This window comes from Eutrema salsugineum, unplaced genomic scaffold (genome assembly GCF_000478725.1).
Source record: "Eutrema salsugineum unplaced genomic scaffold, Eutsalg1_0 scaffold_20, whole genome shotgun sequence".
In the NCBI taxonomy this organism is placed as follows: Eukaryota; Viridiplantae; Streptophyta; class Magnoliopsida; order Brassicales; family Brassicaceae; genus Eutrema; species Eutrema salsugineum.
The window spans coordinates 489,130-511,375 of NW_006256828.1; the positions used below are offsets into that span (position 1 = coordinate 489,130).

The following is a 22,246-nucleotide window of genomic DNA, read 5'->3' on the forward strand; positions in this document are numbered from 1 at the left end:
TTTGTTGTTATCGTCATTGCACACGACCAAGTAAAGAAAGGAAAGCAAAATCTAATTATATACTAGTAAATCATCTATTAATATTTTTTATTGGTAATAATTTGAGAAAAAAAGAAGAAAATTAAAGCTACTCGCCGTCTGTGGGGATCGAACCCACGGCCACGGGATTAAAAGTCACGCGCTCTACCACTGAGCTAAGACGGCTTTACAATACTATATCGTTATTTTTGTATTCTATTTCTAACGCTGAAAAATTGTTTTTACTTTCTAGTTTCTACTATAATACAAAATTTTGCAAAAAACAAAATTATAATATTGTTTCGAAACGTGGTGAAAAATGAAAACCAATCATAAAAATCTAAATTAAACAGTTCTATCCTATTAAATTATTCATCATATTCACACAATCGAATTTAATTAGTAACCAACTTATAAAAATAAAGTATGATACATAACTCAACTATGAAAATAAGCAATGGTAAGCTCTGTTTCAGTTTAATAGTAATGAAAAATCTTGATAAAACATAAAATAATATAAAATAAACAAATAAACAATGAAAATAAAAATGATGGCGAGAGCTTCTAGAGCCCCATGAAGTGGATTTGAGTTTCATAGTATATTCTTAGTTACATATTAAATGACATTTATTGCTGAATTTGATTGGATTGGTGTCTTGTTGATTAATATTTTAGTACTGTATATCATATCCCTACTATACTCATTCAATGCTAGATAGTAATTGTTTGACGTCGTCTAAATGACCCATACTAGTAGACGAAAAAAATAAAAACACCATAGTGATTAATGTTTTTGGAGATAATTACACTGAAAGACACTTTTATAACTCAAATAACAAAATAACAAAAAGAGTAACTTTCAGCTATTGGGTAACTTATTTTACTGTTTACGCCCAAATAACCCGAAATTACCCCTCGTAGATACGATAAGCTGGATTCGAAGAAGTAGATAGTAGATTAAAACTAGATTTTAAAAATTATTATTACTTTTTCACATCTGTTTTGTTTGTATTTTCCTGTATTGTGAAAGATATAAAACAATTTTTTTAATTAAAATGAGTTATAATTTCATTTTCTCATTGTTTCTTAAATTTTTCAAAAACATATGTATAAAATTTTTTAAAAATCAAAAATGTAGGTAGAAATCCACTCCGATAATATGACGTGGATGATGTATAATGGATATACAATATGGACATGATTGGGTGGATATGTTTCATTGATATATTCGACATGGATATACATTTTACATTGTCCATAAGGTGGACTTAGATCATATGGATAGGTTATAAACAATGTAAAATGTATATCCATGTTGAATATATCAATGAAAACATATCCACACAAATCATGTCCATGTTATATATCCATTATGCATCATCCACATCATATTGTCTATGTGGATACCTCAATGAAAACATATTCACCCAACCATGTCTATGTTATTTGTCCATTATGCATCATCCACATCATATTTTTTAAGTGGATATCTGCTAGACTTCTGATTTTTTAAAAAGTGTCTATACATATGTTTTTGAAATTTTTTTTGTTTGATAAATAAACTATAGTATAATAGATTTTAAAACAATAAGAAAATAAAATTATAACTCATTCTAACCAAAAAAATTTTTTTTATGTCTTTTATAATACAGAAAAATACAAAATAAAATAGATGGGAAAAGATAATTACTGTTTTTGAAATCTGAGTTTAATCTGCTATCCATTAGTTCGCATCCACCTTATCGCATCTACAAGGGGCAATTTCGGATTAACAAAAAAATAAGTTACCCAATAGCTATAAATGTCTTTTTGTAAGAATAAAACTTGAAAGTGTCTTTGAATGTAAATAACTCATGTTTTTGGGACATAGCTCTTTGTATCTTTCCTATAGCAAATTAGTTACAACTACTCCCTTCCCAAATTTAATTGCTACTTCAACTTCCATTTTCATGGAAAAAATTATTCATCGGATCTAGTTCCATTCCAATTAGTGGGAGAATTTTTGAATAGCACTACAATAAATGCGGGAAAAACTATCAATTTAAACACAGACAACATGTGGTTACAATGCAGAAGTTACATATTTATATACGAGTTAAAAAATTTGGCCAATTGAGAATATGGGTAGCTTAACCGGTTATAAGAGTATAGCTTGACCAATTTTTTGTTTAAAACAAGAATTTTTGAACGGTGCATTTAGTGAAGAATACTTTGTCACTGAAAGGAGTATAGCATAAATCAATAGAAATACTATGGACTTTTTTGTTTGCTAAATGGAAATACTATGGATGTAAAAGGAAGCCAACAAACAACAAACAAGTCGTTAACTCAATTTACTCAACTGAAATTAATGATAAAAATATTATTAGATGTCACAAAATCGAGTGATATTTGGGATGAAATTATAGTTTGATCGGTTTCGACGTTCGACCCAATCTTCTAATCATAGAAAGAAAATATGAAGCGAAAAAAAGAACCAAACCTTCTTAATTCTATAAATCAATGAAACTACTTTGTTTTCATTAGTTCTTGGATCTAAATTTTGATGCATTTTGGAATTATTACACACAACCAAATTTCTAAAACATATTGAAAAGTACGTACTTTAAAATAGTTAGTCAGTTTTTCTTTTGTTGGAAATGTGACTTCCACTCCACCGATCAAAAGCCAACACACCAAATATACTTTTTCTCTGTCTACATTATTATGCTTTTTAAGAACAAAACACACAAGATAAACAAAAGCAAAGATAATAACATTGGAACCTTCCACTTTTAAATGGTCAAGAGATAAGCTTTGACTTAAAAGTATAGTTCAAGTTAGCCCTAGTTTAAGTTTCATAATCAATTTAGAACGTATAGTACATATATTCTTTCACCTAAACGTATCATTTAACTAATCATAAAACAAGTTAGAAGAGTAAAGTAAATAAAAACAATATGTATATTAAAACTAGTATACTAACAAAGAAATCATTACACTCAATACCTTCTTTTTCTCAATTATTTTAATAGTTAATTTTCTTAATTACTAAACAATAAACAATGACATCAGTTATGTGCTAGCTGTTTAAAAATATACATGTATCTTTCATTTCTTTTTCGTATTGTTATCTTTTCGTTTTGTTCACTTTTCCTTTTCCTGAAAGCAATTCTCATGTAGTTTCAGTATATACGCTTTCATGTTTCGGAAATAATTCAGCCAAAAAATTACAAAACACGCATCAAAAAGCTTTGTTTGGTGCATGATCCACCTAACATATTAATATTAAATTCAAAGTGACTTTATAATCTCGTGTGCATCTTTTATCTATAAAAAGTGAGTTAAACAGAAAAGAAAAAACAAGAATAGTAATTGAGTTTTCGTAAGTCAAATGGAATTTTTGTTATACCATAATGATGTCAAAGAAATTAGGTTTTAGGTATTAGGTATATCGCAACCAAAACCAGAAAAAGCCTGTAAAGTATTCTTGCTTAATGTCTTAAAAGTCAATCCCCTTATTCCAAACTCACTTACATTTTTAGAGTATCAGTTCATTCGTTAAAATAAATTAAAACTCAAAACAACTGAAACAAGGAGAATAAAAGTCAAGAAGTCGCTGAACATGGTCAGGGTTGATACAAATGATGTTTAGTTGAACAAAGATTTTTATTTTAGTTGAGCTAACGAGAGTAGTTAGTGTTAAATGTGTCAAAGTCTAGAGTTGTACTTTTTGGACCAATTCTGATCAAAATCTTCACATCAATAATGTCTCCAACAACAATCAAATCGTGGAATTCGTTATCACTAAAGCATATTAAATGTCAGGAGAAAGAGGAACCTTCTAAACTATTTAGAATCTTTCAAACTTCTCTTTCAAAATCTATATATATATATATATATAGCCTCCACATGCGCATTGTTAAAGAAATTTAGAGCACTACAACTGATGAACTGAAGACTAATTAATACCAGTTCAGAGGTAGTAGATGTAATATATAATCCGGTTAAGATAATTCGCTAAACCGGAACCGAATTTCCAACAGAAAAAAAGTAAGATCTCTACTTGTAGCATTCCACTAAAGCATTACAATCGAAAGTGACTGGTTTTACACAATCCAAACCGACCAGTTAGATCACTAAAATAGCTTCTCCATTCTCTTACACAAAGCTTTACAATCAAAAAAATTTTAGCCAGAGATAAAAATGGAAGTTCCAATACATATACTGCTTCTTCTCCGATTTGCGTCATACCTACAAAACTTAATAGCATATAGTACCCTTTTGATTGCAAAGACCTAAACAAAGCAAACACTGGTAATTTCAATGCAATTTCACTGAAGACTTCAATCGTCACCAGGAGAATTATCTGTCACCATCTCCATGGATTTTTCTTCTTCTTCTTCTTCTTCTGAATCTGCGACAGTTAATGGAGTTTCAGCCTCGATGGGTTCACATTGCTTGTTTGACGCATTTTCAGATTCTTGTTCCTCTTGTCTCACATCCAAAGGCTTATCATCTGAATGAATTGAAAGTCCACTAGCCTCATTTTTCTCACCGGTTTCTAAATCTGACTCTCCATCTTGGTTGGTAGATTTCGGTTCAGAGATTTTTCTCTCTGGTGAGATTGGTCTTGACGTACCAGTGATTTCCTCTAGACTTGGCTTTGGTGCTTCAGATGTCCCTGCCGCTACAGCAGAATTTTCTTCAGTTGGTGGTAATCTGATTGGCTCGGAGGAAGATGGTTCTGTGATGTTCATGTTGTTAGGTAGTAAATTGGGTTGAGAGGACCCTGAAGTTTCACCTGATAGAGACGTTGGAGGCAAAGGAGGAGTTGAGGATGTTGTTGGATTGCCTTGAGAGCTGCTTTCTACAACATTGTGGCTGCTACTAGCAATCTCTGTAGTCATTTGACTCGAGTGATGTGATTTACGTTTCTTTTTCTTTCGCAGACTGTGTCTTGGATCTCTAGGAACAGGAGGAGGCGGCTCTGGTATCACAAACGGTGGAATGGTAGTAGAATCTTTACCATATAAAACACGCACTGATTGAGCTATAGCTGACACGGTTGGAGGTAGAGTGGGTGGTTCAGGTGACTTTGCAGCGGGAACAGTTACAGCATCTCGTAACCAATGAGGTAGCTTGTTCTCTGAAGAGCTGCATCCCGATACATCTTTCCCCATCGGATTGGAGAGATTCAACACTCGGTTTGGATTAATGAGAGATGGATTGGCTGATCTTCCCAAGAACACATTGTTGCTTGAATCAAGCATTGGAGGTAACGGCATATCTAGAAACAAAGGTAGTTTCCCGCGCTTGATGGCATCCCGTTTTTCGTCTGTTCTCTGTGCGTTTAAGGAGCTTAAACTATCCAAACCCAATGAACCTAAGTTGCCCATTCCAAGAGAGTTGAGAGGAAAAGGCTTATCATTGGGAATATTTGTTGATGTCCCTGAACGTTCAGATGGTCCAGCAGAAGGATCCCCAGAGAGGTTGTCAGTGCACAGATTTGCCATAGGAGGAAAAGGCTCATTTCGAAATCCCAAGTGATCAGATGGCTCAAATAACGGAAGTGTAGATGCTAAGTCGCTGAATCCAAGCTTTATGTCTGTGAGATGGGATTGGAACCTTGGAGGAGTGGCATATTTATTTCCATGTAAAGCCCGGTTCATTATACCTTGAGGAAGGCCAGGAAATAATGGAGATTTGGTGGACTTATCTGTCCTGCTTGATTTAGATGGAAGAGAAGAAAGGCTATCCAAGAATTTACGCTGCTCTTCTTCCCACCTCGCTGCCAAGTACTCCGGAGTTTTAAATTTAGAGAATTTTAGTCTTGGATCTCTAAGAATACTCTCCCAGTTTCCATACCCATGTCTGCGAATCCCAATCCAGAGAGAATCTAGTTCATCCTCGGACCATGCATCTACTCTTGTTTTCTTTTTCTGCAAGTGCCCAATTCCAGAACCTGTTCTTAACATTATATTCTCCAGCACCTTCCGATGGTTCTCCGGGATAGATGAAAGAGCTGATGGAAATTGATCCAAACCCAAAGGCGGTAATTCCTTCTCTTGCTGGCTTAATACAGGTGGATCCATAGGAGGGACTTTCATATTTGGTAGAAACGGCATTGGTGGTACGGCAAATAGGTCTTGCATAGAATGACCAGTACCTTCAAATCTTTTCCTCAACGAAAGATTGGCCATGATTTCTTGATGTGAAGTTCCCATGGTTCTCGGTTGAAATGGAAATCGAGGAAGCAGCTTATCATCAAATGGTAGGTTAAGTAGCGGAAACTTCTCCTGGAAATCAGCAAAAGCAGCACCAGAACTTCGAGGACGCTCAAAATCCCCTGACGGAGGAAACTGCAATATGCAAAAGATTTAACCCAAATATAAGTATACAATATGTCTATGTTGTATATGTATGTTGACGGAAAGTAGATGTGTTAGAAGAAATTGCATCTGCATGTAAAGGAGAGAGGGAAATACCGGACGAAGTGGTAGCCAACTATCCATATTACTAAGAGGCTGCTGAGAAGGTTCCTCCTTTACATTATGTGGTTTTAGTTTACCTATAGAAGGCTCCTGGTTGTTTGCTTCCCTCTCGACCGAGCTCAATGTCTGGGGTAGATTGAAAGGAAAATGGGGTCCTGTTATGGTTCTGTGTCTACTACTTGGACGAGAATAATTTCTCCGGGATGGTTCTGATTGATTAAAATTAGGAGCACACAGTCCAAGAACTGGCAGGTTGTTTGGGGGTAAAGATGGCGGACATTCTCCGCCGTGATGATGTTGGCTTGGAAGATCTGCTGTAGGACTGTCTAGCCTTAGTGAGGTATCTTTTCTTTTCTGTGCATCAAATTGTTGGCTAGCTTCGTCCAAATCCATCATTGCAGGGCTTTCTTTGTCCTGATTAGCTGCTTCAGTCACCTGATCCATATTGCCATTAGGAATTGAATCTTCAACAGAATTCCTTTTCGCAAGCCTATTTTTTTGCCTTTCTCGCAGCTTCGTACTGTTTTGCAGAAAACAAAGATAACGTTATTCAAGATCTTGAAATAAGCGTGAAAAGGAGCTACAGACTTCACTTCACGAGACCATATACTGATATTGATATGATACAGAATCTTCTCTTGACTTCTCACCAGGAAAGATCACAATCTCTAGTCTAAGTAAAATATATCTTGGAAAAGTTCGAAAACATTCAACTTCATTAGTATCAACCTAGCAAATGTCGAACAATGAATAGACTTGGAACTTTAACTTACAACTTTTCTTTTAAGGCTCGCCCTGCAGGTGTATAATCCTTTTCTGGTTCTGGTTCTTTCTCATCTTCACCACCACTCTGCAATATTTATAAATCAGGAATCTTGGTAACTGACATGACAATGGTATTCATATCCACAAAAATATGCTTTTGGGTGTAGAGTAAAACGGTTACCTCGATAACAGCTCCACTTGTATGTGGGGCATATGCTTCCCTGTACGAAACAGCCTTTCTCAAACGCTTCCCTCTACCAAGCGCTGCTTCTTCCTCACTCTGATATCTCTCCCATCTACAATACAGTTGTCCGCATGAAAATCAGCTAACAAGTAATAAGTAGTCAAAGCAAGAACGTATGCTGCCAATTTGACCGAAGCAAATAACAGAGCAAAGTCTCTGAACTCGAAGCAAAAGGGAACTCCAACCTCATACGCAGAAGCCTGTCCCATTCATTTTCTTCCGTAAAATTAACTACATCATCTTCTTTCCTCTCTGAACTATGTTCATTAGTATCATCAGTCACCAGAGCAGGTGATTCAGCAACAACTTGTTCTTCAGCTGTTTCCTCATTCCATTCCACAGGCTGTTTAAGAAGAAACATATACACCATTACAACGGAAGCAATATAATTATCATTTTGGACAAAAACATACACAATAAACATCTTAACTATGTAGCTTAAAGCAACGAAAACTACTCTTCAGGTGAACACGGGTAATATCAGTAAATCCAGTGAGGATATTTTACTATTCCTCTTTAATCAGCTAAGCTATACTCTCTACCAATTCCTATTTGCGGACCAAATGCAAGAGAAAAACTAGCATCTGGAAACCATATAATAATTGTGCATATCATTTGTGACTTTAAAAGGTTCATGTCAACATGTCATTTAGCAAGAGAAACATATAAAGATGATTCCTCACCTTTACGGAGCCGAGCATATCATTCTCCAACTCGGTATCAGCGCCATCGGTGGAGGCTGATTGAATATTTGACCGGTCAAGCAACTTCATAATTGCAGTTTCATCCCAAACAATCTTCCCATTTCCATCTGTACATTTGTCCTGGTAAACATCTCCCAGGCCACCACCTTTTTTCCTGTTCTTACTTTCTAAATCCATGATTACATCTAAGTTGCCATTACTTTCAGATGCATCTTTCTTGTTCTCACCAGCAGAGTCACTGAAAAGTTCTTCGGTACCCCAGCGCAGAATATCTTCAAATTCCTTCTGAGATCCGGACTTGTTTACAAAAAGCTGATCGAGCATCAACTTCTTCTTGGCCAGCTGCAAAATACGCTCTTCGACACTGGCACGGACGACAAGTCTATATACCAAAAGTCGTTTGGACTGTCCAATTCGATGAGCTCTATTCATGGCTTGGATATCAGCGTGAGGGTTAAAATCAGAGTCATAGATAATAACAGTATCAGCCGTTGCCAGATTGATACCAAGACCACATGCACGTGTTGATAACAAAAAGACAAACCGATTTTTGTCTTGGTTGAATCGTGCTATAGCTGCCTGACGATCAGCTACAGCAACAGAACCATCCACCCTCTCAAATGTTTTGGGCCCAAATTCTATATTCAAATAGTCCTCCAGAATGTCTAGAAGCTTCGTCATCTGTGAAAATATCAGAACTCTATGGCCTTCCTTGTGAAGCACCTTAAGCATGGAGTGCAACAGAGTCAACTTGGCTGATGCTTTTATTCTCATGTCATGAAGAAACTCCAATGACCCAGAGTCCGGCTCCGTACCGGGTATGAGATATGGGTGATTGCACACCTTTCTCAACTGCATCACGATGTTAAGCATTGATTGTTGTGCTACCCCTTTCCCGATATTTCGTAGTATCTGATAGTTCTTAGTTAGCATTGCCCGATAATATTCAGCTTGGATTGTTGTCAACTCAACAGGGACCATCCTCTCTGTCTTTGGAGGAATATTCTGCATGGCATCCTTTTTAAGTCGGCGAAGCATATGAGGAGCAACAAGTTTCTTCAGTTCCTCAACTTTCTCAGCACTTGTCAGATCATGGAACCTCTCCTCAAAAGAAGACAAGGAAGGGAATGAAGATGGTTGCAAGAAGTTGAGCAGATTATACATCTCACCAATGTTATTTTGAAGAGGGGTGCCAGTCAAAAGTACACGGTGTTGAAAAGAGAATGTGTTGAGCAAGCTAAACAGCTTACTTTCTGAATTCTTTAGACGATGCCCTTCATCAACCACAAGAACTTCCCATGGAACTCCACGTAAATGAGATGAGTCGGCCAGAACCATTTCATAAGTAGTTAAAAGGACATTAAATTTGTAAGGCATCATCTTCTTGGTCGTCCCAGTAGAATTCTTAGCATGCCACTCATAGTCTCGAATAATGGCTCTTGCTTTTGCGCCTCCATGATACTCCACAACATTAAGGAGTGGAGCCCAAAGAGAAAACTCGGATAGCCAATTTGGCATTGTTGAAAGCGGAACCAAAACCAAACAAGGTCTTGCAACTCCAAATTCAAAATAAAGCGAGGAGAGAAATGCACTGGCAGACACTGTTTTTCCAAGCCCCATCTCATCAGCAAGTATTACATTTTTCGATTTATGCCAGCATCTACGCAACCAATTCAAGGCCTCAAGCTGATGGGGAAATAAGGCGCCTCCACTTAGCTCTTGAGGTTGTTCTGTGAGGGTAATAACTTCACTTTGCTGACCCTCATTCCTTGACCTTGGGGAATTGCCCTTAGTCATATCCTTTTCCAATGTTTTCTGCTCATGCTGCTGAAAAAGATCTATCAAATGGGGTGATTTCTTAAGAATAGGCTCCTCCAAGCTCTCCCATGTGCATTCATCATAAGCTAGACCTGTCCATTTTACATAAGCTTCTTGGTTACCTTCTTTTGAAACCCGGAGAGCAATTATTCGCTGAGGCTGTTTCCATTTATCTTCACAGATATTTATTAGAGCTGTTCCGTATTTTGCTTTATAGTTTTCTAATTTTCTTTTAGCAAGACCTTTGAGGTCCGCCTCAGAAATCCAACTGTTATGGATATTAGATTTTCCCACCCATTTAACAAGAAACTCATATGACACAGTCTCTCCATTAAGATCTGAAACTTTAGCGGCAATAGGCTCCTCAACTACTTCCCCAGACACAGGGCATTTTTTCCCCGATTCCTTATGTGCATCTTTAAGTAACTCCCCCTCAACAGAGACAGGTATTTCACTAGCTTTTATATCTTCATTATCCACATGTTTACTTAATTCGGCATCAGAACTATCTTCTGAGAGCATATCTTCTTTCCCCTCAACCAAACCCTCAGTACCTAAAGCAGATTCATCCATATCTTTATCCTTCATGCGTGAATCCCTGGAACTTTTACCTGTCTCAGAAGAATAATCTGTTCTGTCCTCGGCAACAACTAATTCAGCATTTGTATCTTGCACTGAGCTATCTCGCTGGTCATTAGCTGGTAAATTATCAGAGCACAAGTCATCTGAAAGAGCACTACACAGCGAGGTTTTATTCGGACCTTGAATTCGACATCCTAAAACACGATCCACCTGATAGGAACCCCAAACAAGAAGGAAAATCATATATTACCAAGCATGAACAACACATAAGTTTCCAGGAAAGAAGGCACATCATCAGAGAATATTCTACAGGAACAAGAAATTTTCTGAGGGTTGATTACCTGTAGGTTCGCAGGAGGAACAGAGTTTTTGTCATCCAAATAACTGGAAGATTTATCTGTATCACGTATTGAACGACGTTCTTCCTTGGAAAGCTTCTGCATTATTAACACATAGCTGGATAAGAACGTATACTAAATATACTAAATGAAATACAAGATCTCAACTCTAGATAATCGGGATTTGCTTTTCAAAATTCTAATGAATAAACAAAAAACTATTTCCAAGCTCCCCAGTTGAAAGAGAAATTCACAATTCATCTGCCAAATTAGAGGTATAGTGGTATAGTACATGTATCACAATGCCTTGTGAGAATCCACACCACTAATAAACCGGCAAATCATATTGAGGTTGGGCAGGGAGATTAAATGATATACAGATGTTGTAGAATGCTAAGCAGAACAAAATGGCACACTTTCAATTCACAAGAGCACAATCTTCAGGACAGAACAGGAACATTATATGCAGTATTGACCAAAAACTCTTCACATTAATGCAGAAGATACTCAGCATTAAATACAGAGTAGAATGTCTACAAAACCTATGATAATTTAGAAAACATACCTTCACTTTCTCTGGTATTTCCACCTTGGGCGGGGTTTTGGACAAGGATTTCAACGTCACACGGTTTTTCTTTTTCTTCTTTTTCGAAGACTCCGATGTTTTGGTATTCTGAGAATCCACTTTGGACAAACTTTTTTTTGCACGTTTCTTGTCAGTCTTGCACTTTTTAAGAGTTTCCCCATCATTATGTTCACGCTTTCGTTTTTTCCTTTTACCTTTTCCACTCTCCGCTTCAACAATTGTCTTGTTTTCCACGGGTGCTTCATGATCTTTTTCGGTATTTGATAGCTTAGACTCGGAGAGATCTTCACGGGAAGGTGGATCTGCAGTGGGTATGACAGGTTTTCCAAGATCATCTTCTTCATGAGACGAGGAACCGGCTCGGTCATCCACAGATGCATGACCAACCTCAGCAGAACAACCATCCATCGGGGAGGAATAAACTTCCTTTCCTATGGATTTGCTCTCCTCAGCGGAAACAGATTTCCCTTTCTCTGAAGACTGTTCTCCAGAAACTATAGAACTGCAATAAATCTGAGAAGCTCTCTCGCACTTTGTTCCGCCTTGTGAATTCCTTTTCGTGGTTTTCGTTCTTGCTCGCTTTGCAATGGCATCTAGTCGATTTACAGGCTTTAGCGCATCGCTGTTTTGGGAACACTTTGGGCAGATCCACTTGCCATTTGGAATACGCTAGAGGAGAAGAGATAAGGAGTAAGATAAGTTTTCCAAATTAAGCTTTCTCTTCGTAATTCCTATACACTATTATCACGGAAGGACAAATGAAAAAAAAAAAATGAAAAAATCGTTTACCTTAAGAGGCGGATTGAGGCATTCGGTATGATAGGTCCGAGGACAACTATCACAGCACAATAAATCACCACCAAGGTCACAGATAACACATTCAAAATAATTCTGTAACCAAAAGGAGAAGTCATTAATAGAACAAAAGCATATACGAAATAAAGAAGAGAGAAACTTTAAAGCAACACCAGAGAAACTGAGGTTACCCCATCATTTCCCTTCCTTTTAGAGGAGGTTCTTTCAGGAGTTGAATCAGTACTAAGCCGATGCTTAGTTGGTTTATCGGAAGAAGCGTATTCTGGAGTATCAAAAGCAGCCACAGAAGTATCCATTTTTTTGTCTAATATATCCAGTATACAGGGAAGTTTTCTTCGTTTCTGCTTCATGACCCAATCTCTATTAATCATTTCACTGCATGAATCTTTCATCTTCTATTTTTGTAGTCATACCATCTGCCTGATAAAGAACTGGATAGACCTTCATGTGTAAATCACAGCTACACAGTATCTACAGATACTGGCCTTCAAAGAACTTTGTCTTCTACACCAAAAATTGCAAAAGGAAACCGAGTAAGAGGCACATAAACAGCAAGTAGGTTGTTAAATTATGCACATGCTTACAAATATCGAACCAAAAAAGTACTAAGGAAGATCATCAAACAGACAGGAGAGGCGTGCAAGTCAATAATCATATAAAATGATAAACAGAAAATGAAGAACTAAACTCATTGATGATAAACGTAATCTAGAGTCTCAATTATGGATGAGACACAAACCTAGTAAATAATCTAATCTCATCTTTAATGATAAACGATTCGATCCCTCTCTCCCTGTGAATACTTCCATTATGTTAACACTTAATACATTCCTCTAATACAAAACGTAGACAGTCTTGAAACAAAGATTGATGATATTCTACTTAACGCAAAGAACTCTAGAGTCAAATATAATAAGCTCCATAATATTTTTATGGACTTAAACCTTAAAAAAAACACTAATGGCAGATTCCTTCCTTAGGCAAATCACATTAAACTCGAAACGATATCTTCACCACTTGAATCTAATCAAAAGCAAACAAAAACAAACCAATTCACTGAGATTCAAGAAAACAAAACAAGCCACGAGAATTCTACAACACACATTGACACTAAACCACAAGGCTCAAAACCCAATTCCACACCCAATTAAACCATAAAATCACTAAATCACTCCTTAATTAAACAGCATTAACCTCACAGAACCATCAAAAACCCACCCCAAACAAAAAGCAAATCAGCATCGAGAATCCATGGAGAAGAAACGCAGAGATAGAGACAGCTTACCAAATCTGAGAGCAACGAATCGGAGAAAGGAGTAGAAACACTAGTCCGATGATCAAGGGAGGAGAAATCCGGCGAAGGAAGCTAGGGATTGAAGTGAACCGGAAGAAAAGGGGGGAAAGGCTTCTAGGGCACGGCCTCCACGAGAGAGAGAGAGAAGAGAGGTTACGATACGAAAGGAAAGGGAGAGAGAGAGAAGAGAGATTAAGACGCGACACGCGAAACGATAAATAAATAAAGAGAGAGAAAGTCTTTGTGTAGAGAGAGAGAGAGAGAAGAGAGGCATATGATTCGGATTCGCCGGGCTCATAGGGGAACGGACTCTGACATGGCACGCACCGCAACTAGAGACAGAACCGGAGAACGGAGAGTGACCTCAACCTCTCATATCACGCCACGTGTCTCTCTCTCTCACCAAAACAAACACCTTTCTCTCTCGATTTTTTTTTTTTGGCTTTCTTCCTCCGTTTCGAATCCTTCTTGTCTTTCTCTCTTCTATCTCTCCACCACAGTTGTTGTGATTGACGGAGATGAAAAAGTAAGAGAATCGCCATTGATCTTTCTGTTTTTTTCGAAGGAGTTTTTATTTTGGGTTGAAGTTCACTAGATTCTCAGTTTCTACTTTGATGTTTTAAAGTTTTAAAACTGTTTTTCGGCTTGAAGCTTGTTATAGTTAAAAATTCGTTTTTTTTTTAGATACGACGAGAGGAGAGCTTTATTTAATTTATTGATTAATTAATAATTTTATAAAGTAAAAATGAAATCTTCTGTTTACAATACGCGCCGCCGAAAACAACGATTCCAAATCTTTGACTCTTTAAAATAAAAAGGCTCTGTAGAATCCTTTGAAGTTTGAACTAAAAAAAATTCATTTTTTGGCTGGTAAATATTTTTGTTTCTTAACGTTTTTTTTGTGGGTTCATTTAATGAGAAATGTAGAGTGGACCATCAGGTTTCTGGGCCGAACTTAGATTACTTGTAGAGTTGACATTAGGATCCATCTGTTTGGGACCCATTTAAGTCCTTTCAAAGTGAGAGCTGTCTTTTTCTTTCTTTTTTTACATTTGAAGTTATCTTATTGAAATTTAAATAGCAACCTTAGAGCATGTTCAACCTTAGAGCATGTTCAACCGGAACACTTAACAGAGGTGCTTATGTGTTTTTCTTTAAAAAAATTAATCAAATAAATACAATAAAAAAGAATCGATGCTTAAACAAGAGCTTTAAACTCTGCTGTTTATGAGACGCTTATGAAACATGTGTCAAAAAATAATTAAATAATACTTAAACATCTCTTTAGAGTTGCTTCATTGAACATGATCTATACAGTCTATGCTTAATTCCCCCCTATCTAGAAGTGTTTTGTTTTGCTATCCGTTTATTTTTGCAGTTTATCTTAGTTGTTGGAGATATTCTTATAATCTGCCACCTTACGGCTCGAGGAAATATGTTTATTCCCCTGGTTTCGGAAAAGTTTTTTACCTCGGTCGGATTTGTGTAAGTCCATAGTTATGAATAAAATTTTTTAGATGACCAAAAATAGTTTAAGCAAGTGGAAAAAATATTTTTAGAAACTAGAGTCCAAAAAAAAGAAAATCAAGCTTAAAGAAAGGGAGCCACAAAGAACCGTGATTACACAGCGATACAGAAACCATAAAGAAAAAAAAACAAATATAACAAGTTACGATCTGATCTCCGACTAACAACAGAGATAAACGACCGACAAACCATGATAATTAGAAGGCCTACTCACCTATAACTTGTGACGGTTTGAATAAAAAACTCTTAACTCATTATTAGACCACCTCCAACGCAGGTTGTTGGGGTTCATCAGTGGGACCCAAATTAATTATTTGGATTTTTTTTAATTGTTTAAGCTCATTTAAGTGATGATACTGTCTCATTGAGATGAGTAGGATAAACCCGTACCATCAAGTTCTTCAGCCACATGCCGTGCGGGTATTGGCTTTTGGTGGGGAAAATCAATTTTTTTATTAATTATTTCCTTTTCTCTTCTGAAATTAATTTTCTGGGTTTCTAAGCTTCGTTATCTATGGTTCATCCTCCAACCCATTTGGAGTTCAGGGTTGGAAGTCCAAATTACCACCAGGTTCATCTAAGATATGATTCTTCACAAAAAATAATAAAAAAAGCTCATGAACCCCAACATGAGATTTAGGATTGGAGCTGGTCTTATGCTTCAAGAAAAGGTGAAGTCACGAGCTAACAGAGCCGATCATAACTATAGGAATTGTATGCATTTTTTTCCGTAAATTTGTTTTCATTGTAAAATGGTTAATCTTAAAGTTCACGGCATCAACACCGAACATAAAACATAAATAAAACGCATGCAGGTAGACAAAAACAAAGATTGAGCCAATGCCTTCTAAAATAAAACAAAAATAAAAAAGGGGCTCGTAGTCCGACCACAAAAATTCAGCCACAAGATATATATCCTCTTAGAGATCAGCTCTGAAAATCATGGTTCTGTGCCATATGCCCAAATATGAAGTTGAGGACCCTCATCGAAGAAGAATCTTATTAGTTCTACGAAATGACTCTACAAGAAACTCCAAATAATCTCTATATTAGTATATGTTCAAAAACCAAAATCTCTATATTAGTATAGATTAAATAGTTTAACGATTAAATTTATTAGATTATTATTTTGCGTTGTCTAGTGATAGAAGTAAAAAAAGTCTGGAAAGAAATAGTTTGGGATATTATATTGGAGGTGGAAGGGGGAATATTTTAGCTTCAAAATTGAAGTCATTTCTTATACTGTAATAAAGCTCTGATATTCGATCGGATTCGGTTCGGATAATTTGGGTTTTGGATTTTCAGTTTTCATATTTAAAACCCATTCGAGTATGTTTAGAATTTTGGTCCGAGTTCGGTTATATCCAATTGGATTCGATTCGGGTTTGGGTATCCAAAAAATAATTAAAATTAAATAAATTTTAATAAATTTTAATAAAATTGGTTAAATTTAAATAAAATTTGACAAAACTTAACAACTATAACTAAAAACTTTAGTATATTTAGACTATTTTGGGTTTTCTTCATCATTTTTAGAATAAAAATAACTTATTTTTTTTGTAATTGTAATTTTAGATTATTAAGTTTAAATATAGTTAGTATTTTGGGTATATAATTGTATTTCAGATTTTCGGATATCCATTCGGATTTTTGGTTCAGTTTGGTTTGATTTCGATTTTTCGGATTTAAAAATTTAAAAACCATTTGAATGTTTTATCAGTTTTAGTTCGAATTCGGTTCTTCTTATTCGAATCAGGTTTGGATAAATTGTTCGGGTTCGGATAATGTGTCGAAGCCAAAAGCATACCAATTTTTTGATTTGGATATCCTTAATTGTCATAATGAATGAAGTTCTGGAAACCAATTTGTTCATTTAATAATTTGACATGTTGGTAATGGCTATTTGCTGGTAGCACGTTTTCGCATCAACAATAACCTTTGAAACCAAAAACACCATTAAAAAAAATCATTTTCTTTTCTAGCACAAACAAGTTCACATTGACTAAAATTTTCCAAGATTATATATAACCAAAAAAAAAAAAGAGAATTTGATTAAACTAAGTAGAACAGTTTCCTTACATCACAATAAATAGTCTTCGTTTTTGAAATTAATTTTCATCAAAATCTATTAAATAAATTTTTATTTCTCCAAGCACCTCTTAGGAGCACTCCAAGTCGTATTCTCCACATGTTTTGACAAAAACATATACTTTCTCCAATCATCAAGAATAAGATTCAGATCATGAATCTTCTTCTCCGTACCAAGGCAACAATTACCATGCATTGTGCAAATCAAGTTCATGTCTTTGCTCGGTTGACAAAACCCACAAATGTAGACCGTATCAAAAAATCTTATTTGGATTCCAATCTCAGATATAAAAGGCTCGTTCTTGATTTTGTTGAACACATCTTGATCGTGTAACCATGGATAAATCAGACGAGATTTGTACCAGAACTTGTAAAACTCAATGCTTCGATTGTTCGATTTCACATATACGAACCCTCCATTGGCCAAATTGTCTAAACCGGAAGCATTTCCAAAGAATTTATCACATGCCATTTGAAAATCTCCATCTGGATATAGCCGAGGAAATGGATCTCTAAGCCACATTACATCTGCGTCCTAGGTTTATAATAACATACACAAGAATTGTCTATAAGTCATTAGTTCTATATCTTGAACAAAATAAATAAAGGTATATATGAAGAATCAAGACCATAGATTGATACCGTAAATACGAAGTTAAAACCCATTTCGAGAACTTGCATAAGAAGCTCGATTCTGCGCCACATCATCCTGACATAATCAGGAGTGTTGTAAGCTTTATCACCAGAGAAATCAGTGTCTGAAGTTTCAAGGTAATAGCAATTAGAATGAAGCTGTGAGCATCGTTGAAACGCCTTGGGATCCAAGCAAACCACAACTACATGTTTCAGAAGCTGTTGTGTTCCTTGTCCAATACGGAAACTCTCTAAGAAGAGATCAAATATGGATTTTGGTTCTGCCCAAGCTTGATTCAGTGTCGTTATAATCACTGTATTGTTCTTAGTCGACGCATTCTCTAAAATCTTTCTCAATGTGATATCTGATTTTTTCTGAAACAACAACAAAATTGGACTTAAAAACCTCCATTACAATGTAACTCAACTACACTTATATGTTTAGTTTTGTTTTATACTAAACAAGTTTAATCAACACTACTGTATTTCATATGTGCAAATGGGGTTAAAAAAGTGAATTCTAATTTATTAGTCTAAAAAGAGTGATTCACATAGGCAGAATAGGGGAAAAAACATAAAATATTAGTGGGGGACAAAAAAAAAAGTTGAATCATATCTGAATACTGATGAGAGATTACCATTTCTGCAGAAATTTCTGATGATTTGAGATTTGGAAATGGTGGAGATCGAGAAGCGAGAAGAGAGGTGAGATTGTTGACGACATCAAGTCGTTGCAGAGGATAAGCTGTTTTGTATAAAACCAGACCTGATGCAGTCAAAACAAGAAACAGAATCAAAATTCTTGTTACTTCTTTTTGTCCGATCACAAGTCCTGAATCCAAAAACTTCTTGCGAGAAGAAGAAGAAGAAGAGAAAGAAGAACTCATTTTTTCCTGTTTTTTTCTCTCTTTTGGAATTTCTTCTTCTCTTCTTCGTTTTTTTGTGTGGGTTATAATGAATTAAGGCAAAAAGTCATAACTGGTAACCTTGTGACAGCAATTTGCATTACTTTATTATTATTTTGTTTATAATATTCTTAACCAAAAAGACTGATTCCAAAAACAAATACAACTGGTATAGGATCTTGTATTATTATCTTTTTTGGGTAATCAATCTTGTATTGTTATTACTATATTAAGAATCATCATTTTCGATTTTTGTTTTTATCTTTTGAAAGTGTCAGAATGAAATGATGAAGATATTTATATGATTTTCGTTTAATCTTTTTGATAATTGTCAGAATGAAATGATTAATATATATATACACGTATATATATGTAGTGGCAAATCCAGAAAAAAAAATTAGTTAGGGTATAGTTTTATAAACAGGAAAAAAAAAATTAATTAGAGGTAAATTTTTCTTTTTTAACCTCTAAATTTAAAATATTTTAAGTAGATTTACTTAAATTATTTTTAAAAAATAAAAAATAGTAGAGGCTGCGGGACCTCGTTGGACGCTAACTACGTCTGCCCCTGTGTATGTGAAACATGCATGCTAGCATTGAAACAACCTTTTGAAATTATTCATAACCTTTTGAAATAACTTGATCAAAACACATCATAAACATTAAAATCATAATAAATTAATATATATCATATACGAAACATTGGAATAGAATTTTATTAGAAAATTAAAAATATAAAATGAAAAATTAAACAAAAAAGAGAGTTATGCATTTAATTATATTTTGTCAACTAACTATTTGGTTAAATCAAGTTTTGGTTAGTAAAATAGTTATTCCATCGAACAACCTCTATCGACTCTGTCTGACTTACATAAGAGAAAATGAAACTTTATCTATTAAACTTATGGTAATCAATGATTTTATTCATGAGTAGTGCTCTGTTTATATACACACAGAGGGAGATCTCTTTACAAGGAATGAATATACAAAAGTAATTACAGGATCAATTAGAGGAGCTGTCTAATATATGTTTCCATATTCTGTCACACCCCCTCAAGACGGACGGCTGGAGGAAGTCCGATCTTGACTGATAACGTTTGAAATCGTAATCGGGAGAGGGGTTTGGTGAGAGCGTCGGCCAACTGATCTGCAGAGGTAACATGAGTGACACGGAGTTGACCGGATTGAACAAATTGACGGACAAAGTGGTAGTCCAAAGCGATATGCTTCATGCGAGAGTGGAAAACCGGATTTGCTGCCAAGTATGTGGCACCAATGTTGTCACAATATATTGCTGGTGTTGTGGAGACCGTGATTCCCATTTCAGAGAGCAGAGATGAAATCCAACAGATTTCAGATGTGGTCGCTGCTACAGATCGATATTCTGCCTCGGTAGAAGAACGAGAAACGCCGGTTTGTTTCTTTGAAGACCAATCAATTGGATGACTGCCGAGGTATACAATGTAAGCGCCAGTGGAGGTATAGTCATCTCGGTTGCCCGCCCAATCTGCATCAGTGTAGGCGTGAAGTTGCGGAGAGTTGTTAGCTCGGAGAAAGATGCCCTGAGTTTGAGTTCCACAAAGGTAGCGAAGTATGCGTTTGACGGCAGTCCAGTGATCGGTGGTTGGACGGTGCATGAATTGAGATAGTTTGTTGACAGAGAAAGAGATGTCTGGTCGAGTGAGAGAAAGGTATTGAAGGCTTCCTACTATCGTTCTATATTCCGTGGCATCGGATAAGATTGTACCCGAGTGAAGTGTGAGCATCGAGTTTGCTTCCATTGGTGTGGACACAGGTTTGGCATTGCTCATGTTTGCCTTGTGAAGTAAATCTGCAATATAACGTTCTTGAGTTAGATGAATGCCTTGCTTGGTTCGAGTAACCTCTATACCTAAGAAAAAAGAAAGGTCGCCTAAGTCTTTAAGTGAAAAACGTTGAGAAAGGGAATCGATAAACCGGAAAATATGAGATTGGCTGTTGCCAGTGATGATGATGTCGTCCACATAGACAAGCATGTAGAGGAGAGTTGTGTGCTGCTTGTAGATGAAAAGAGAGGCATCGGCGACGGAGTTCTTAAAGCCCGATTGAAGTAGAAAGGTACGACGTTCATTGTACCAAGCTCTGGGAGCTTGTTTGAGACCGTATATTGCTTTGTGAAGTTTACAGATCCCGTCGGGGTTGTCTTTGTCTTGAAACCCTGGTGGTTGGACCATATAGACCTCGTCGCAAATATGACCTTGGAGAAAGGCATTGTTTACATCGAGTTGGCGCATGGACCAATCGCGTGAGACAGCTGTGCTGAGAACAATGCGAATGGTGGCTGGTTTCACGACGGGACTAAACGTCTCATGGTAGTCGATGCCAGGCTGCTGATTATAGCCCTTAGCTACCAGACGTGCTTTATATCTGTCGATAGTGCCATCAGGTAGCCGTTTGATCGTAAACACCCACCTGCAACCAACAATATTAGAAGCATTAGTTGAGCGAACAATGTCCCACGTATGATTTCGGATATGAGAGTTGATTTCATCACTCATGGCTTTACGCCAATGTGGACTTTTCAACGCTTCTGCTACGGTTTTCGGAATTGTTTCCGAGCATTGTGAGACACTTGTATGAAGATTCGGCTTTTGAACTGGTTTCCGGATACGGTTGCTGGTTCGTGTAGGCTGTGGAGGAGCTTGAGGTATCGCCTGTGGTGCTGGTGAAGGCTGTGGAGGAGCCAGAGGTATCGCCTGTGGTGCTGGTGAAGGCTGTACCATATTCGACTGTGGTGTAGGAGAAGAAGGAGGCAGAGGGGCCGTCGTGGATACATCTTGTGGCTGTGCAGCGTCGGACCCTGAAACAAAGAAAGAAGACGAAGGAGCATGTGAAGTTGTTAGAGTGGGGGAGCTCTGTGTCTGGGGAGATGGTATAGTGGCTGGAGGAACAGTAAGAGCAGGTTGAGGAATGATAGTGACTAAAGGATAAGATGACGGTCGTTCAGTTTCTGTGTTCTCAAAAACGTCAGTCGTTTCTATAGGAGATGGAATGGCAAATGGGAAAACTGTTTCGTGAAAAATAACATGGCGTGACGTATAAATCCGTGTAGTAGCTCTGTCGAGGCAAAAATAGGCACTTTGTGAAATGGAGTACCCTAAAAAGACACAAGGTGTCGATCGAGCATCTAATTTATGAGATGCATAGGGTTTCAACCATGGAAAGCATAAGCACCCAAAAACACGTAATTTCTGATAATTCGGAGCATAACCATATAAACATTGAAAAGGGGATTGAAAATTAAGAGTTGGTGTAGGCATCCGATTTATCAGATAAACAGCTGCACCAAAAGCATAAGTCCAATAAGACTTTGGCATAGAAGCATGCGACATCAGTGCTAAGCCGGTCTCGACAATATGACGATGACGTCTTTCAGCCAGACCATTATGCTCAGGAGTATGAGGCGGACTGGTCTT

The 22,246-nt window shown here is 36.6% G+C and overlaps 2 protein-coding genes and 1 non-coding gene across 4 annotated transcripts; all 3 read right to left on the reverse strand.

Annotated features, from left to right (window-relative positions):
- Positions 1-132: 132 nt before the first annotated feature.
- Positions 133-204, reverse strand: TRNAK-UUU. The gene has a single exon. It is a non-coding gene; the product is annotated as a tRNA-Lys (tRNA).
- A 3,929-nt stretch (positions 205-4,133) lies between these two features.
- On the reverse strand, positions 4,134-14,086 carry LOC18016108 (protein CHROMATIN REMODELING 4). 2 transcript variants are annotated; one of them, XM_024155275.1, is made up of 11 exons: positions 13,630-14,086; positions 12,515-12,845; positions 12,318-12,419; positions 11,508-12,197; positions 10,946-11,041; positions 8,184-10,814; positions 7,686-7,843; positions 7,438-7,552; positions 7,265-7,341; positions 6,486-7,011; positions 4,134-6,359 (listed from the first exon to the last, which is right to left on the reverse strand). In XM_024155275.1, the coding sequence occupies exons 2-11, from the start codon at positions 12,734-12,736 to the stop codon at positions 4,344-4,346; spliced, it is 6,633 nt and encodes a 2,210-aa protein (XP_024011043.1). In that variant the 5' UTR covers positions 12,737-12,845; positions 13,630-14,086; the 3' UTR covers positions 4,134-4,343. The 2 variants fall into 2 exon arrangements, with proteins under 2 accessions (XP_024011043.1, XP_006398115.1); XM_006398052.2 differs by having other exon boundaries at positions 12,515-12,848.
- A 3,110-nt stretch (positions 14,087-17,196) lies between these two features.
- LOC18016109 (uncharacterized protein At4g15970) lies at positions 17,197-18,773 on the reverse strand. Its single transcript, XM_006398053.2, has 3 exons — positions 18,525-18,773; positions 17,896-18,261; positions 17,197-17,788 (listed from the first exon to the last, which is right to left on the reverse strand). Exons 1-3 carry the CDS (start codon positions 18,771-18,773, stop codon positions 17,306-17,308), a joined length of 1,098 nt encoding a protein of 365 aa, XP_006398116.1. The 3' UTR covers positions 17,197-17,305.
- Positions 18,774-22,246: the final 3,473 nt, after the last annotated feature.